Source organism: Episyrphus balteatus, chromosome 3, assembly GCF_945859705.1.
Source record: "Episyrphus balteatus chromosome 3, idEpiBalt1.1, whole genome shotgun sequence".
Lineage (NCBI taxonomy): Eukaryota > Metazoa > Arthropoda > Insecta > Diptera > Syrphidae > Episyrphus > Episyrphus balteatus.
The window spans coordinates 43,490,212-43,510,683 of NC_079136.1; the positions used below are offsets into that span (position 1 = coordinate 43,490,212).

At 30.0% G+C, this 20,472-nt stretch overlaps 1 protein-coding gene across 1 annotated transcript in view; it reads left to right on the forward strand.

The window, feature by feature from the left end:
* Window positions 1-20,472, forward strand: part of LOC129916337 (hemicentin-1) — a 250,824-nt gene that overhangs the window by 189,321 nt on the left and 41,031 nt on the right. The window contains exons 6-8 of the mRNA XM_055996201.1: window positions 12,546-12,697; window positions 13,754-13,898; window positions 18,426-18,556. Coding sequence (XP_055852176.1) covers window positions 12,546-12,697; window positions 13,754-13,898; window positions 18,426-18,556 — 428 coding nt within the window. The remainder of the gene's footprint in view (window positions 1-12,545; window positions 12,698-13,753; window positions 13,899-18,425; window positions 18,557-20,472) is intronic.

The following is a 20,472-nucleotide window of genomic DNA, read 5'->3' on the forward strand; positions in this document are numbered from 1 at the left end:
AAATCAAATTTTCGAAAACGGGACATTGAATTTTTTTGAAATTTTGTATTTAGATGTTGATCAGTGATTTCTACAAAATGGCATACCAGTTGTATTTTAAAACTTTTTTTCCAAAAAATTATTTATAAAAAATTAGTTTTTTAAAAAACGGCTCTAACGATTTTGAAAATTTTTTTTCTAAAAATGCATCTTAATATATCAATCAAAACTGCATACTTGTTTTGGGGGGCAATTTGATTTCAGATTTTATATTATTTTTTTAAAAAACGAATTTAATTTTTTTTTTTTTATTTTTTTTTCTGTACCCATATAGTAGGTACCTACATTTTCTAAATTTCTATATCAAAAGTCTTAAAAATTTAAGCAACTTGAACTCTAAGAGCAAGTTCGTGCGACCCAGTCGTGCATTTTATTTTTTTTATTTTCGTCGAACTTCTAAAAATTTTGACTATTTGACCTTGCATAAGCTATTTCAAGGATAATATTGAATCTTAAACATTGCCAAATAGTTAAAATTGTGAGAAATTTGACCAATAAAAACAAAAATTAGTGCACACATTTAGCATTGAATTTTGTACTTGCGATATACTAGGTACCACTATATATCAAGTTATGCATTCGTACAAAAAAAAAAAAAAGTTGAGATAACATTTTTCCATGACATTACGATGATAGAGAATGCCAAAATGGGTCACGGAAGTCCGTCTGTCTAAATACGAAGCTACAGCCTAAACGGATTGACCGATTGATGTCAAACTTGGTATGTAGCATTATTTGGTGACTCTCCAGAGGGAATTAATTTTTTGGACCAAAAATAACGGTAATTGTCATACCTATACCGATTTTAGTAAAGTTGAAATTGCTCAAAAACGGCTTGAACGATTTTGTTTAAAAAATTCAAATGTGAGTTTTAAGATAAGGTCTATCTTTAATCAAAAATTTTTTTTCTGAAAATCATTACACTGGTTTACAAGGGTTTTGTTGCCGAAACAAAAATATACTTTAATGAATATTTTCGGTGTGCTGAACTCGAATCCGAACTCAAAAACTACCAATCAGCTCCCGTTTTTGAGATATTACCGTTAGAAAATGCAAAAAAACGTTTTTTTGAGTTCTTCGGACCTTATTCTTTTTTATAAGGAAAATTATTTGAGCATATCTAGTAATAATTTCTAGAAGAACTATTTTTCATCTTTCGATACCTGTTTAAATGTTTTCAATATCTTTTGTATTGAACGAGATGTCTTAAAATGAAGTAAGTGGGTTTGGTTTCATATATCATAAAGGAGATAATGGCGTTATAAAATTTATAAAAATACCAAACAACTGAGGATATCTCGGTCAGTAAAAAAGATATCGGAATGATTTAAACAGATTTAAAAAGGTGGTAAATAGTTCTTATAAAAACCGTTACTAAATATGCTCAGACAATTTTTCTAGTATAAAAGAATAAGGTCCGAAGTACTGCGTTTTCTAACGGTAATATTTCAAAAACCTGAGCTGATTAATTTTTTTTTGACTTCGGGTTCGAGTTCAGCATACCGAAAACCTTCAGAAAAGTATATTTTTGTTTCGGCAACAACAAATGAGTTTAATTTTGTTAACAAGTGTTATTAACGGTACCTGCCATAGAACCGTTTTTTTTTTTAATCCAATTTGCTCCGAAAGTGCTTATTTGATTTTAAGAAAAATTTTTGTGAAGAAGCATTTATATAACTTTAATATAAACCAAAAATAAAATTTCAAAAACAAATAATTTTTGGATTTTTAAAAAAAATTTTGAAATTTTTTTGTTTTTAGATCAAATTTTCTAAAACGGGACATTAAATTTGTTTGAATACCAATTTTATTTGAAAACTTTTTTTCCAAAAAATTATTTATAAAAAATTATTTTATAAAAAACGGCTCTAACGATTTTGAAATTTTTTTTCTAAAAATGCATCTTAATATATCAATTAAAACTGCATACTTTTTTTGGAGGGCAATTTGATTTCTGATTTTGTTTTATTTTTTTTTAACGAATTTTATGTTTTAAAAAAAAAAATTTTTTTGTAGGTACCTATAATAGTACCTACATTTCTATATAAAAATTCTTAAAAATTTGAGCCACTTAAACTCTAAGAGCAAGTTTTATTTTCAATGCAGAAAATATTTTATTTGCAACATTTTTTTTTAATGCAAAATATTTCTGTTTGGTACCATGCATTTTTTTAAGCTTTAACAAATATTTTTTTTGTTAAAAAAAATGATAATAAAATTATTCAAAAATTAAAATATCCAACTAAACTGAAAATTAAATTTTTCGTTGAACCAAAATGTAATAGATTATTTTTGAACCTAATGTACCTATTACAGAAATCTATGATGTCACGTTTTTGAGTAATAGATTTTTTCAAAACCCGATTTTGAACTAAAAATATCAAAATCGAAATTAAATCTAAAAATTGAATAATATTCAGTTTTGTTGAACATTTTGTTTTTAAATATGTATATTTGGCAACAATTAGACCCCATAATCAGTTCTAGTAGGTATGAAAATTGACAGGAAAGCTGTTTAAGTTGTTGCATATTTTAAAAAAAAATCCAAGAAACAAATCTTGAATTTTGTTTTACCGGTTTGACACATTTAGTTCCAAGATTGAATTTTTTTTTTTTTTCAAAAATTTTAAAATGTTTTTATTGAGCTAAGATCTAAACTCAAAACCTTACTTTTTTTTTACATCAAAGTAGCTAAATTTCTGCATGGAAAAATTCTTTTTAAACGCTTATTTTGGCCACTATTTTTAATAAAAAAAAAAGTTAGCAGTTTTTTCGTATTCCCAATACTAATATCTTGCATTGCAGTGTATCAAATTTCATAATTTTTTGTCAAAAAGAGAGCAATAGTAATCTGTATTTACCAAAATCGGATTAGCTTCCTTTTTCGAGATACCCCCCGTTAACGTGTTTTTTTCGAGAAAAATTCATAACAGCACAAGGCTCGAGTACTATAACTTAGGCGCCGAGAATTTAAAACGGTTTTTTGTAGAGGTATTCAATACAATCATTTTTTGTTATGGGAAGGGGGGTCTATGTCCCCCCCCTTTAGGCGGGAAGGGTAATTTTCTAAAAAAAAACTACTAAAAAAATATTAAAAAACAACGGCAACACTTACAGCTATCCACTGATACCTTTTTCAAAAGCTATTGTTGTACACTTAATTTAAGTTTTTAAATCAAGTTATTTCAATCAGTTGTTTTCGAAATAATCGATTTCAAAGTCAACATTTGTGAAAAATAAGTATGAAGAAATACATTGAATACCTACTATTTTTGTCAAGACTATGGATTTCAATACGGGTTAAATCGATAATGTAAACTACCTCAATAAATCCCTGACCAAATACTGAAAACCATATATGTTCTTAAACCTTCTAGTTTTTGAGAAAATTGAAAAATAATAAAACTACTTTCTTTATCAGATTAGCCTGATAAAGAAAGTAGTTTTCCTATTTTTTTAATTTTCTCAATTATTGATGTAGTTTACATTATCAATTTAACCTATTCTCTTCAATCGTATCCAAAAATCAGCATCGCATTCTTAAAAATCAATCTCCATTCCTCCTCATTGATATCAGACTTGGATGTCTTTAAGTTTTCTGATGTCTAAGTGTGGTCATAGTCAAATTTTTTTTGCTCATTCGATAGAGCATTGGCTATATCATTACCCTGATTTTTCGCACTCGCGAAATTCATCTTTCGGCCGCCATCTTGGATTTAACCCTCTACTGCATACGAAGCCAAATATGGTTTTGTCTGTTTGTATGCACTTTTCTCTTACCTGTCACAAAAAAATGGTAAAGATTAAATACAATCCTCTTCTTTGTGTTAGTGAGAACCCATAGAGATAGTTTTTTCGTGTGTCCGACACAAAATAAAGGTGTATTTTATGATCACAGGTGAGTCGATCAGTCGTGTGCATTGAAATCGAAAGTGTAGAATATATTCATACTTTAAGTGTTCATTACTGCGTTTGTTTGGAAAGTAAAGTGGAATTAAAAATTTATTTCTGATCGATTGTGTTATTGTGTATGCTATGAACCAATTTTTATTGAAAAAAAATTATTGGCCTGGTCTTGGGAGGGCAAAAAGTACGGAAGCCATATTTGGCTTCGTATGCATTAAGGGGTTTTAAATCTACACAATTTGTTAAATTTTTTTGTTGGAAAATTTTGTTCCTTTACATTTTTATTTTGCTTGGAAGCTATGTTTTACTTCAGAAATGGAGCCCCTTCGCTTTTAGAGATATTTTTCTCATCATGTTAACCCCATTTCCAGCGGCGTAACCACAAAAATTTTAGGGGGAGATGGGCTCACCTATAATATTTTTCAATCATTTTATTACTTTTTAGTTTTTGTTAGATCTGGGAGTGGGTGAAAATGTTGGAGCAAGACTTACTTCGACAGTGGAAAGAATGTGAACAAGAAAAAATATATACAGGGTGTCCCACAGTCACCGCCCCAAATGAAAACCATGGATTCCTGAGGTCATTTTAAGTCGAAAAACTTAAGAGGTAATTTTCTCGTTTTCGTCCCGTTTTCAAATTACCACGGTTTTTATGATTTTTTCTCTTTTGTCCTTTAACTGGCCTTATCTTTGCCAAACTACGTTTGATTTGAAAGATTTTTTTTGCACAAATCAAGAATTTATTGCAGTTTAAGTTTGTCTCAAAACTTTTTTTTCTGTGGACAACCGTTTCTCCACAATTTATCATCAAACACAACTTTTTTCGTTTTTTTAAGTTGTTTTTTACACTTTCATATCATTTAAATCAAAAAAACACGTTAATGAGTATAAATTTTTTGTGCATTTTATTAAAGCCCAGTTTATTTTCATAAAAAAAAATAAGTTTTATTTCATAAAAAAGGCTACTGAAAGTAATTAAAAAAAATAAACAAACTGAGTGAATGAAAAAAAAAATTATTTTTAAATAAAAAATTAATTTAAATGAATTAAAAACTTTTTCTGAGCAATTGTGGTTAAGAAAAGAACAAATAGATAAAGCTCAGAAAAAGTTTTAATTCATTTAAATTAATTTTGTATTGAAAAATTATTTTTTTTTTTAATTCACTCAGTTTGTTTATTTTTTTTTAATTACTTTCAGTAGCCTTTTTTATGAAATAAAAAATATTTTTTTTATGAAAATAAACTGGGGTTTAATAAAAAGCACAAAAAAATAATACTCATTAACGTGTTTTTTTGACGTAAATAATATAAAAGTGTAAAAAACAACTTAAAAAACGAAGAAAGTTGTGTTTGATGCAAAATTGTGGAGAAACGGTTGTCCGCAGAAAAAAAAGTTTTGAGACAAACTTAAACTGCAATAAATTCTTGATTGGTTGCAAAAAAAATCTTTCAAATCAAACGTAGTTTGGCAAAGATAAGGCCAGTTAAAGGACAAAAGAGAAAAAATCATAAAAACCGTGGTAGCTCGAAAACGGGACGAAAACGAGAAAATTACCTCTTAAGTTTTTCGACTTAAAATGACCTCAGGAATCCATGGTTTTCATTTGGGGCGGTGACTGTGGGACACCCTGTATATGGGACAAAAACGAATTGCTTTTCTCGGTTCATTGTCTTAAAATGAGCAAAATTTGAATTAAATCTTAACCTTTTGTAATGCAATGTATTTATTTTACTTTATTTTGTTTTTTAAATGATAAATACTTGTCTTTTGATATTTTTAATTGTATTCTTTACATAATCTGAATAAATAAAATTAGTAAAATTTCTTACCCCTTAATGAATACGAAGCCAAATTTGGCTTATAAACAAATTAATTTAAACAAATTTTTTTAATGAAAACCGTTTTGAAACAACCCAATGAACCCATTTCAAGCATTTTTTAATTTTTTCGTCCGCTAATATTAATTCATGCAGTAGAGGGTTAAGTTTTTGTTATATATCTCGATTTCTATGTAACCTACATAAAAGTTGTATATACAGAAAACGTAGACAATCAAATTTCTCGTCTTTTATGTCAAGAACACTTTTTCGATATTCTGAATATTAAAAAAGTTACAAGCCATATAAGTAAAAAAAAACGAAAAAAAATGACAATTTTAAAGTTTTGAGGACTTTTTACCTTTACTTTTTTCTAAAATTTTTTTTTTACAAAATCTTGAATTTTAAATGATAAGTGAGTATTTTATAGCTTTATGTTACAAGAGAAAATTCAGGACATGCCATTTGTTTATATTTAAGTCTCTTCATTTTATAAAAAAGCGGTATTTTTTAACAAAAAAGTATAAATAACTTTATTAATTACAGCGATACAAAAAAAAATGTATAGCAGAGTTGTAGAGAATTTTAAGATGAATAATCTCTTCTCGGAACGTTTTTTCATAATTTTGATAAAAAGTGCTCAAAACTTAAAAATTGTCATTTTTTTTCCGTTTTTTTTTTACTTATATGGCTTGTAACTTTTTTAATAGGTATTCAGAATATCGAAAAAGTGTTCTTGACATAAAAGACGTAAAATTTGATTGCCTACGTTTTCAGTATGTACAACTTATATGTAGGATAAGTAGAAATCGAGATATTCAACAAAAACTAAAATCCAAGATGGAGACTGAAAGGTGAATTTCACGAGTGCGAAAAATCAGGGTAATGATATTCAGCCAATGCTCTATCGAATGAGCAAACAAAATTTGGGGGTGGTACAAACTGCTGGGTCGCTCATAATATGAACATCATAAATGCACTGGACTAAAAACCCAAAACCAAATATTAAAAGAACACCAAAGAACATAAAATGCCTACCTAATAGCAACAATGTTTATTGATTTTATTGCGAAATACCAAACCTCAACAAAAATCAAACGGCAACCCTTTTTAGCTAAATTCAAGTCGTCTTTAATTTGACATCATTAGAAAATTCCTTTTATACAACCACTTGATGTAAAAATAATATGAATGATCAAAAGCTAGGAAAAAAGGTTAGGTATTGGAGGAAATAAATAGATGTCTATAATATTTCGACAAGAGAATGAAAAACACACAGAAAAAATGTATGAAAATGTGCGCAATCATTTGCTTTGAAATAAAATATTTGTTCTGGAATATTGAATTTGAAATATAATAAGTAATTGATTTCCGGTCATGAATGGAATAGATTTCGTTTATTTTTCTATACTCGTGCAGAAGAAGAGGGTTGAAAGTAAAGTATGTATATAAAATAGAGCGATTTGCTTGCCACATTTGATGTGGTTTGGTTTGGTTATATCGATTGCGTTTTTCTCTCAACTTTTATACATCCTGCGAAAAGAGTGAAGCCGATGACGACGACGAGAATGACGAAGAAGATTTATAAGGCGGAAGTCATAGAGACAGAAAACCGATCGACTAACTGAACCATCCAACAAATTCTTAGATCTCCTAAAGGAATAAAGGAGAGTAGAGAAGGAATAGCAAAAAGCATCTCAGCCTTCTTTGGTCGACAAAAAGCAAAGCTGAAATGAATAAAATGTGTGGATTCATTGGAAGTGATATGGCTCAGCTCAGCCTCAGAGGGATTTGATTACATTTGATATCCTTGCGGGGTTTCAAACGATTTAGTCAAATGTGTAAATAAGCATAATGATTGATTATGTACAAGGATATACTATATAGAATCGGGATGATGCTTGTACTTTCAAAGGACTATACATTGCCATTGGGCTGCTTTGCTTGATTCCAAATGCGTTTGATGATGTTAGTGAATCTCAATCTCAATATTATATAATAATATGGTGGGTGAGAAAATTTCGTTAGACAAAAAAAAAAAAGTGTTAATGAAATTTAGGTTAGCGTTTGACAGCTGAGTAGGGTCTGCTAGAAAATACAGAGAGAGACGATAATATGTGCGTATGACACTGTGAAGCTGTGCAGCCTCTGGATTAATTGGATCCTCTAATTAAGTAAAAGATATGCCTTCGTCAGTGGAATCAGTTGGATTTAGCAAAAAGACGTTTCTATGTGTGTTATATAGCTGAGTGAAATGGTATATAGGAATGTGTTGATGTTATAGAATGTCGGTTTATTTGTTCAAAATGATGAGACTGATTGTGTGACAAGTGGAGGTGTTGACTGATGGGTACGTTTATTATGTTTCATTGCTATGGGAGTGTTTAATTTGAATGGGATATAAGAAAATATGTTTTTAGAAATTCAATCAGGTGTTTTGAACATTAAATTTTAATATTAAATAATTCGATTTAAGTAATAGTCCAATAAATGGAGCTAAAAAAAAAGGGGGTTACCCTACAAAAGGTCCGGTAGTTCTATGATATGTTGTTAGGTATGGTTAATAGATAAAAAAAAACTAAATTTAAACAACCACCACCCCTCCGCCCCCTTCAGAATCACCGAAAAACCATAGAAATCTGGCACTTTTTTCACTTTTATGCCTATAACTTTCTTCTGGTGCATTTTATTGAAAAAAAGTTGTTGGTAGACTTGTAGAAAACATAATTTCCTACGAAAATGACCTTGATAGTATTACAACCAAAAACAACGAAGTTATGAAGCTTCCAAAAACATATAAAATTTTGGATTTTGCAATATTTTCAGTTTCTTGTCACTTAACAGTGCTATAACTCTTTAACAATTGACTTTTACGCAAAAGTCTTCATAATCAATCTTATAGACAATTTAATTACCTAAAATAAAATGTAAACCACTTTGATTTTGTGAATCAAATAACCGAGTTAGGGCTTAAATAGTAAAAAAGTATTTTTGATAGTTTTCGACACTTTTTGAATTACCTATCAATTAAATGAAGGGCAGGGGTAGCAGTTGAATTTTTCTTCAAATTGATCGATGATATCTGATCTTCTTCGTCGTCATCTTCATAAAAAATTCATGTGGACGATTTTGACAGGATTGTCCACAGCAAGTAGGAGTGAGTCTTTGGTAAAAATTTTTTTTTTTTTTTTTGTTATAAGAACCAAGAATCTTAAGAGTTCACAAGATTATTTTGAGTGAAAGGGTGTTTTTTTTTTTTTAAGGAATGATGAAATTCAGAATTAATACCACAAATACCTAATATAGAACAAAAATGGTATCCCAATAAAAATATTTAAATTATAGGTAGGTATATGTACAACAGAAATCAGGAATTTAAGCAGTCTCTAAAAATATTGTAGGTGAAACGTGAAAGGGTGTTTTTTTTTTTTAAATAGGACCTACAATTTCAATGGTATAAAAGGTACCCTAACGAAATTTATAAGAAATGTTGTCTTTGCCATGGGAATTACATATGAATAAAATGAGTCTATACATTTTTTTCATGTGAAAGGGTGTTTTTTTTAGGTGTAGCGAAAATTTGGTTAACTTGGAAAAAACTAAAGCAGTGGTTTTTTGGCAAAGCTATTGTAAGAAATTGTATATGCACACACCGTAAGTCGAAGATGGTTAACTTTTGCGCTTCATCAAAATTCTATCCACTGGTTGGTTTAGCTTCTATTCTTATCGGCAGTTCCGTTTTGTTTCTTTTATGCATACAAACGCCAACTGCGGCTTCGGATAACAGTGCCAAAAAACACAGCTTTGTAGTCAACGATCAGACAATCTGTCTTCAAAAACTGCCGATTTTTTCAAACTTGGTAGTTAACATTTTAAGGTTATTCTCTAGAGAGTAATTTGTCATACACTGTCGGTCAATAGAATAGGTTCACCCTCTAAACGATAAAGAACTGAATTTTGCTCCTACAAAAACAGAAGAAAAACCATTTTCAATGATTCATATTTAATCCAGTTAAATAAGGGTTTAACCTCGGAATGAATGTTAGTAGAAATTTTTTTTGCTCAATATCTTCCTTTTGCCATTCTATAACATATCTCAAAAGTCTAGAAAAATCTCATGTCCGCTTGTCGCGATTTCAAGGTCATATCGCGAAATGGAGATTTTCAAAATTAGCAAAAATAGGCTATGGTATTATATACACATATGATACATGATTTCAAGGTATTTTTTAATGCTGATTCCAAAAAATCTAAAATTAAGACAATCTGACGTCTCTGGAAAAAAGTTATACCTGTTTTTCATCTGTCAACTCATATTATTATAACAGTTGCAAACTTACTGCCGAAAAACCCTTAAAAGTTATGGTAGATGAACCAAATTTTGCATGAAGATTTTAGAATCCATCATTATTAAAAATCAAAACAATCCCTTACAAAAAATATTTATACCTACGAAATAATGGTATTTTTTGATGGAGGGGCAAATTTTAGGATATGCACTAAAGAAGATTCTTGTTCATCTTAGGAATAAGTGCAAATAGGCTAATGTTTTCATTTTAATCTTTGTTTGGATATTCTTTAACTACCCTCAAAAATCTAAAAAAATCTCATGTCCGCAAGTCCTAATTTTCTTGGTTTGAAAATAAGGTGCAGATTTTAAAAAATTAATAAGAAAAGTTTAAATTTTTATATGTATACCAACATAAGCGACATGATTTAAAGGTATTTTTTAACACTAATGCCAACAAAACTAACAAACAAATCAACAAAAAAATTAATACAATTTATTGCAATGCTCCCAAAAAAGACGTTTTTTCATCGGTCAATAGGTTCACTTGTCTTATTTAGGAAAATGAGACGAAAATGACTAAATTGTTAATGTTAAATAGTTTCTATCGATAATATTGATCTAATTTTACTGAATTTATATTAAAAAAAAAAACCCTTTTAACTAACAACTATCTCAAAAGCTCCATTAGGTTTGGGGTAGTGAATCTTTTCCATGTAATTTAATTTTACTTTCTTCTTTTATTGGACTTTTTGATTATGAAAATTATTATCTTTACTGATACGACCTTTTCCAACAAGTTAAAGGTCCGAAGACTAGAAAGACTACTGCAAATGTGCTAGATTTTACTCGTTTTTCTACAGTAGAACTGTTCTGACGGTGTTAATACCTCTTTATCCTGCGATACTAAAGGATCCGAATAATTCACTTAACTCTGAAAAAGTCATTTTGAGAATGACCTTGCATGAATTTGCAGTGAAACAAGACGACGAAAAATCAAGGTCATTCTTATCAATATATGGAATATTGACTATAACCATTACTTGGACCTAAAATTGAAAATAATGAATTTTCAGTAAACTGGAAAATTTTTAAAAATATAAAATGTTTTCATAATTTTTTTGAACTTTGACCTCGAATATCTTTAGAATGGTTAGATTAATGAAAAAAGTTATTAAGACCTTTCTTATGAAGCAATCAATTTCCAACAAGAATATGTCTTGCACGTTTGATTTTTATAATTTTTCAATTTGTTACAAAATTAAGAACAAAAAAACGAATTTTTAAAGATTTTTTCGATTTTTGGACCTCAAATATCTATTCAACGGTTAGATAAACGAAAAAAGTGTTTAAGGCCTTTTTTGTAGAGCGTTCAATTTCCTACAAGAATCTGAAAAGAAATTTGCTAAAAAGTCAATTAATAAAAAAATAATTTTTTTTTAGTAGAAGCTTGATGTAAAAATGGAAAATTGCAAAGCGGAGGACCTTCCCCTTAATATAAAGAGCTCATATTTGGTGTGTATATTCTAGAGGTGTCTAGCAATCGATTTTTCGGAGTACCAAATCAAAAAAAAAGAATTTCGATTTTTTTGACCCACCCTAATATACAGACAGACAGAATTGCCGGACCGCACTTTTTTTGGCACTCTCCATCATCGTAATGTCATGTAAAATTGTTATGTCGAGTTCGTTTTTTTTAAGAAACCTAAAAATACCAATGTATTATATCGCAAGTAAAAGCAATAGTTTTGTTGGATTTAAAATAAATGAAAAATTTTTTTTTTAAATCAAGTTTTGAAGACGGGTGCATGAAGTTGTTTTTTAATTTCTTTTTAAGGTATTGATTAATAATTTCTTAAAAACGGGGTAGGCAGAAATTTTGTTTCTTAGTCAGTTATCTAATTTTTGCCTGAAAAAATAAAGATTTCCCTCTGTACTGATTAATTTCCCCAAAAACTTAACTAGCTAGTTTGAATCAAATCGCTTCAAGAATTGATAGAGACAAACAAAAACACCAACAGACAGTATTGTTTGGGCCCATTTTTTTCGCATTTTCTTTCAAGGCAATGTCATGTCTCGACCAAGTTCGATTTTTTCTACGAATCGAAATCGAATTAACAACCAAAAAGCATAATGATACACATATGAGAAAAATTTATTCAAGTTACATAATTTCTCAGAAATAACCATGGTCTCGTCGTTAATGCAACCTTGAATCTTATGGTACCTAATGGTAGGTATTAATGAAATTACTGTTTATTTTTTGTTATATAAGAAAAGTTCCATTTTTTGACAAGCTCAAATGAAACACTATTTTTCTTTCCATTTTCATCCTAATTTTGTCCAAAATCTTTATAAAAGACTCCCTACCAATTTCATGTCCTTCGTTATTCCTTAATTATTCTTATATAGTCGTTGATGTTCTTTTGATTTTTTTTTTTTTGCTCTTTGCAAAATAATGACATCATTTTTTTTCTTGCTTTTTTGTATATAGTTCCTCCATTAAATATAAGACTGCTTGGAGCGCATACACCACTATCGGCAGGACGTCGATATGATCTCTTATGCCAAAGTGCTGGTTCTCGACCGCCTGCTGTGATAACGTGGTGGCAGGATGGGCAACGATTGGAGAAAACCACAGAGACGGTAAGATTATGACAACAACAAAACAAAATACTGTTTTTTTTTTGTTAATATAAAGTTGAGATTATTTATTTATCAAGAATAAAGTGCTCATAAAAAAAGGAGACAGAGAAAAATCCATTACCTACTTAATTTTTTCAAACTAAATGATGAGGCTTTAAATTTTCTTAAATAAAAAAAAGGACTCAATCTCTGTCGGGGAACTCCTTAATTTAATTTTTCTAGTATTTTTCATTCCTTTCATGATATCCTTTTCTATCAAACATAAAAGGAATCATTTCAATAAAAAGAAAAAAAGTATCTTAACCCAGTGCATGCGGGTGAATACATCAAAAGTGGAAACTTATGTTTAAAGTGCATCCTCTTCGTCTGCACAGAAAAAAAAAAAAAAAACCTCAAGGGTATTGTGCTTCATATATGTACGTTCAAAAACGTACATATTCCATTACGACCCACTTTTCTACCGAAAATGAAGGGCAATCTGTTGTTACTTTATCGAATATATCAATGCATCAATGTTAAAAGGATATGCAACAAATGGAAAAGCATTATTCGTCCTTCAAAAAAGTACAACAAGAAAAAAAACAACAAAGATATTTATATGAAGAACTAGAGTCAGACAAAATAACACACACACAGCCAAGCAAATGAAATAACCTTGAATGCACTTCAAATAAAATTGCTTTCTTTTGAATAGAACTTTGATCGAAAGCAAAAGAGTTGTGCTCTCTGACACACACAAAAGCAAAGAAAAGATACAACACAGCTCCTTGATGTACCACTTCCTTTGGGTTTGGCTATACGGACAAAGTGGTTGCGTTTTAATGCCTTGGAATCAATGGAAGGAGTTTTTTTTTTCTTCTTCTTTTTTTTTTTTTGTTGTTGTTACCAATTCTTTTTTTTATGTTAAAGTGAATTCTTTCTTTGAATTGAATGTATGAATTGTTTATTGAACATTGATTTATTGGATTCTCTCTTTTACGTATAGGTACATGCAGTTGTAAATTAAATTTTGTTTTTTTTTTTTTTTCATTCTTTTTGAAATCCTTTCAATTGTAGACATCAAGTGATGGAAATCAAACAACGAGTACATTGTCAATAACACTAAGCCGAACTGATGCTGGAAAGTATTTGTCTTGTCGATCTTATAATCATGCAGTACCATCGGAGCCATTGGAAGATGGTTGGCGATTGGATATTCAATGTAAGTATTAAATAAACGGAAGTTATAAAGAAATTTCCTGTTTGTGTAAATGTGTGGAGTCTTTAAGGCTAAATATGCGTTCCCTTGATATAGATGGTTTACTGTCGTCGACTTTTAGACATAAGAAAACATTGCTTTTATCATTATGATTTTCATCATGATCCTTCATTTCTGAGGTGGTAGTCTTGGATCGCTAGGATCTTTCTTAAAGTGGTTGAACAGTCCTTCTAGTTCGTGCAGTTTTGGAAGAAATTTTCATTGAGTCCGAGAAACCAAAATTTAAAATGATTCGAAAAAAAAGAATTATATTGATATAAGTATATAATTACCTACTATAAAGAAATTCGAATTGGCACGAATAAAATGCACGAATAAAATGCACGATTGCATTGTATAAACATGCATTTGTTGTTCAAAGAACCAATTTGTGAGCTATAAACTATCATGGGAAATTAAAGCTCTCCGTAAACTTTTTCGGAATGCCTTTATAAATTGTAACCTTTCAAAGTGTAAGAAATGTTTATTTCTAAATTTTGAAAAAAAAGAGGTTGTCTGTAAAGCCGGTTAACGGAAGATGATTTTACGTGATAACGTCGAAAGAAAACAGGTTGTGTGCTTTTAAAATGAGTCAATTGAAGCGTTTATTTATTTCAAACAATCATAATTTACAAGAAAAAGCTAAAAAAAATTACCTTTTCTCTTTTCTCATTACATTAGTTTTCTTATTTTAAAAGCTTACAAAAAAATTATACCATTAAAAAGTCAAATATTTCTTCTAAATAATAAAACCATTTTTAAATTTTTACAATTCGCAAAAAATATTAAAATAATTTATTAAAAACAATCATTTCTTATGAAAAAAGTGAAAAAATCATTTCCATCACCCAAAATTTCACCATCTGAAAGCTTATTGTCTTAGCTCAAAATATATATACGATCAGGTCTATGAGACATCTACAAAAAGAGCTAGAATTTTTTGAACTCGATCAAATTTCATTAAAAAATGCAAAAAAAAAACATTTATTTTTATGTTCTCAGGCTATGGAATCAATTTTTTCCAAACTGAGATTACGGTACTTCCCACACAGGTGGTAACAGATCTCCACTGGTGTTTTGAGGTTTTTCGCAAGTTTCTTGATTTAACATTGTGTAGCTTGTAGTTAGTTTACCGTTATGTGTGATACACCAAATGAAAGGTAATTGTATCAGGATGCTCATAATAAAATTTAATAAAATTTCTATCTGCTCTTGGTCAAAAGTTATAACCTGTTGAATTCTAAAATATTATTTTACCGTTATCTCAAAATTGTGTATACGAAAATTATTGAAACTTCACAAGCATTTAGTTAGTTTAGGTCATGGTCTATCATGGTCTATCTTGATAGAATTAGAAGTACGAAGATTCGAGGAAGCCTTCATGTTAAAAACACCATCTCCCAAAAAATTGAACACGACCGACTCAGTTGGTATTGCCATGTTCAAAGGAGAGATCCTGAGAACCCCGTCAAAAAAGCAATATCATACAACGTTCCAACACGAAATAAAAAGAAAGGTAGGCCTAAAAACTCCTGGTACAAGCAAATGCAAAAACACCAGCATTCAGTTGGCCTTAGAAATGGAACAATACAAAACCGGGAGGCTTGCCGCCGATTTCTGAGGTCAACCCGGCGAACCCCACAAGCGGATCACTAGTGTGAAGCAGTAACGTGGGATAGTTATGATCCCCTCGACATCGAGATCATAACAGCGCCGAGAAAAAGAAAGAAGAAGGTCATGGTCTATCACTACTCCATATACTTTATTCCTGTATCTATTAAATAAAAAAGATAAACATAAAAATCGGTCAAAAAACGTGTTTTTTAAAAACTTGTTTCTTCCGTTATTCAGTCAAAGCTCACTAAGCGATTCCAAGTTTTAGCACATGTATGCATACAGCCAAAACCTACATGTCCTATAAGTTTGAGATTTTAAAAATCAAAAACTACCCAAAAATACCCCTAAAAAGAAGGTGTTTTCAAAAATTCATACTTCAAAACGCAAAGTGTTGGAAAAAAATCCGTATCAGACGCCTAATTTTTTTTCCCTCATCTTTCACCTGGCATCTTTAGAATTGTCAAAAAAAATTTTCTTTACCCAAAATCATCATTTTATCATAGCCCCATCACGTGTACAACGTTCAAACAAAACGTTATAGCTTAGTTTCAAATTTTTTTAGAATTTTTTCTTAAATGCAGTTATTCTTAAATTAGTCTCATCTATCTATAACAAAAAAAATCAATTCTCTACGACTTCACCTTTAGATTTTAGACCAAATTTCATCTTTCCGTTTTACCCCTGTTTACCCTATTAAATCATGAAATTTTTCAAAATCCTTAATTTGGATTAAGCTTTGGGTTAATATCTTTCAAATAAGCTATAGAAGATTTTTGTATCTCTAATTGTTTATTTTTAATTGAAATTTTTTGCCGCACTGCGAAAGTGCGAGAGTGGAATGGGAGAAAATGGCGTCACTTTTTTGTGGTGGCTGCCATGGTTCATCGATTTAAAAGAAGTTATCACGTCCAAAAACCAACTAAAGTTTTGAATTTGCGGCTTATAATCATATTACCATGTTTTTCCAAATATCTTTAAGAGAGTGTGTTCGTCTAACCAGACCACAAACCAACTCATAACTCCAGTTCAGTCAGGTTTAATGGCAGCGCATGGTTCTTGATGTACAAAACTAATGTTATACTTGGATGATTTCAATAGAAGAGGTGAGTACGTCTTATTCAAGACTACCTGAAACTTATCCGAAGTCAAAAAGTTAAAGTTGGTAATGCTTCAACTCGTTGAATTATCATTAATTGCTGCAGTTCCACATAGTTCAATTTTAAAGCATATTTTATTTGTATTCACGATAACCAGCAGCTTAGATGATTCTTTACATATGGAGACTACCAACTAACACAACAGCTTCTATAAATTGAAGTCTCGCACGTACTACTCTTTATACAGCTTGTATTGAGCTTGCTTCAGAATTTAATTGCCTATAGAAGTTCGAACTTGTTTAACAACTTCTAATAAGCTGTTTAAATACTGTTAAAGAAACATAACCGAAGAAAGCTTGTTTTTCGGATAAGCCTGTTTAATGAATTTATAGAAGCTTTACAGAAATTACAAAGTTTTGTATTTGATTTTTGGTTTTGATATTGAGTAATCTAGCTCGGACACTTTTTGGTTTTGACTTTGAATAATTTAGCTCGGACATTTTTTGCTTTGACATTCTACTATTTGAACTGATTATGTTTTTGATTTCATTAATGAATATACAGGGATGGCCGAGTGGGCAGAGTGGTGGACTACCACCAAGCAGATACGAAGTTGTATTCCTGGGTGTGGTAAAAAATATATATACTTTTAAAATTATTATTAATAGATATACTAAAAACTAATGGAATGTTATATATAATTATCAGATCAAAAGATAAAGTTCATGATTTACAACCAGTTAAAAAATAATTCTTTTTTGTTTTTGTAGTTGTTTTTTTTTTTAATTTCGATAAGACATGTATCAAAGATCTATACAAGCTCTTCCGAAGCCATCTGTCAAATCTCAAAGCTTCGGTAGAGCTTCCTTAAAGCTTCGTTTAACATTGTTTTAGAGGGTCAAACTTGTATAACGTTCTCCTTTTTCCATGCCCAACAACCTTACTAAAGTTTAAAAGAAGCTGAAATGTAGCTTTTGTAATACGTTAACCGAAGCTGAAATGTTAGTTGGGCTTAGACTATTCATGTGTTTAAAGTGCCATACTACACATACACAGGTACTTTACTTTCAATATTATCTTAAAACAGAGAAAACCAATTTCCAAACGTATATATGTCACAATTATTCATTTATTTCATTAAATAAGTCGATTTTACATGCTAGACTAAATTATATCCCTTTGGAATTTCCTAATTTGTTTTTAACAATAAATATCATCGAACTAAATTGTCATGACTTTACGATAAAATCTCATGTAATTATGTACAAATAATCATTTAAAACATTTATTGCATTTGTAGCTGTCAAAAGAGCCTACTTAAACTTAATTTCTAAGCTGCATTGTATCATTATAAAAGCCAAAACCAAATTTTATACTAAATTCTATTCTCAAGTATTGTAATATAATTGTATGCTCCTTCAAGTCACTATAACAGAAAGTGATTCATTGAGTATTACAAAAACAAAAAAATTCTATTCTACATTTGTTACACAAAGCAAATACTAATCCTCAAATTTATGCAATAGCACATTTTCAATTTACGTATACATCCCGCAACAATAATAATACCTACACACACAAACAAACATATAATAATACTAGTGCTATTCGATAAAGCTGCTTCTAACTTTAAATGAACCGAATATTCGAATTCAACCAGAAATAAAACAACGAACCAAAAACCCTCTCATCTTTATTTCGATATATATATACAAATACTCTCTTCGATATTAGTCAAACAATATTATTCAATTTTCGATATTTATCTTTCTTGCAGACATTCCCGAGACCTATGTTCGCTTGGGCACATCCCTTGACCCGAGTTCGATACGAGAAGGCACAGATGTTTATTTCGATTGCTTGGTAACTGCTCATCCGATTGTTTACAAAGTCGAATGGCGGCATAATGTAAGTTTTCTTCATCACTAACAGATTATTGTAATGTTATCGAAATCGATATATATATTCTTCGATGTAAGGAATTTTCTATAAAATCCCTTTTCCAAAATATACTTCCCTTCCTTGTCTTGTTCTTTAGACTAAAAATCTGTTTTATAGAGAAATTCAAAATATCATCCCAATCCTGAAAGAAATGCTTGAGTAACAACAACAGCGCCATCTAGCGGCAGAGCGTCAATGATGGGTGGAACATTTACTTTCCGTCCGGTGGCAAATTGAAATTTGAAATTAATCGCAATACTCAAATTCAAGATAAACACAATTATCCTCCCTCAAGAAAGGACATTTCCTGTTTTCCAAGAGTATTTCTATCCAAAATGCGATTGCTTGAAATACCTATTCGCCTGGTACTCGAAATGATAGATAGATTCTGGCAAACTTTGGTTTTCGATTGTATTTCAAATGCGCTCAACTGTGAGACTTGAGTATTGCATTAAGGATGTGTTATGCAATTAAGCGAAATCAGCATTACACATGCGAATGCTGAAGGACGACCGAAGTCGACGTCTTCCATATTGTATCGTATTTCGTATAGTCGTATGTATATAACAATTAATCAGAAAGGCGAAACAAAGGCTCTGATGTGTGGTAAATTTGTGCTGAACTAAGTTTGCAACATTGCCCAAAGATTAATTGTTATATATATTCCTTGGTTATATTTGGTTCGAAGGACGAAGAAATGTTTGTGGTTGTTTATTTAAAATAAATACTACATCGTATAGTAGAGTCCTTCTAGTTTGTAGGGGGGTTATTTGTATATTAATTGGAAAAGCATTAACATGCATCAAATACTTACCTACTACCCCTTGAAAACTAGAGTAATTTTGTTTATAGTTAACCTTCCGTTATATCGTCTTGTTTGGAAATTCATGGAGAGTTCCTTAGAGGTAAGAGGTATTTGTATTTATACAACAGGAGAGTAGCTATAGGTACAATGCAAATAAAATAAGATTGGAGAGCTTCTTTTCTACTCTACTCTACCTACTAGAGCAAATGCAAATCAAACTAAATCAATTCAAATTTAATTAAATTGACAAATCGTTCATTTTGTGACATAAAAGGAGGAAGAAAATTGAATTGATTTATTGAAAATTAACATAAAATTCAAAGAGAAAACTTTTTTAGCCTTTGTATAGAGATGATGAATGGAGAATGAGAGTGATGGTAAGTGCTTGGTCCTTGGAAGTGTATACCAGTAGAAAGGCCATTATTTGTCACAATAAAAATTGATTTTTTTGTTTTTTTTTTTTTATTTTGTATTTTTTGAAAAGGCGTGAAATGAAAATAATTTGATTATAATTTTTTGCTTGATATACAAAAAAGGAATAATAGTCATATTTTTTGTCACATAAAGTTGTTGGTAATTATTTTTTAAACTGAGTTTAAATTCAGTTCCAATATGGGTATACTATGTAAAAAGTACCGCTTTTTAAATTGATTGGCTTATTTGACCTTATTTTAAGAGATTCAATTGGGATTGTTTTAATACCTCGAACACTCGGGTGATTTATATGGGTACCTAATTAAAGAGAATATAAAATTACTTAGTTGAATGAGCAGACATATTAATTGATATAATCAAGAGGTTGCTAGTAGTCGTGTAAGAAGAGCAACGTTTTCAATCAGTTAACCCTTTCGGATCCAGCGTTACTCCCATGTAACATATTTTTTAAAAATTCGTAAAAAATATTCCATTAAATAATTTTAGAGGTTTCGATGGCTTAATTGAAAGATAATAATGCCTAGTTACTGGATTATTTCAAAAAGTTAGTCAAATATCATACCTTTATTTTTTTTTATCAAAAAAAAATGACATTTTTTTCCTTATTTTGCAAATTTTTTTTTTTTTAATATAGGTATGGTCG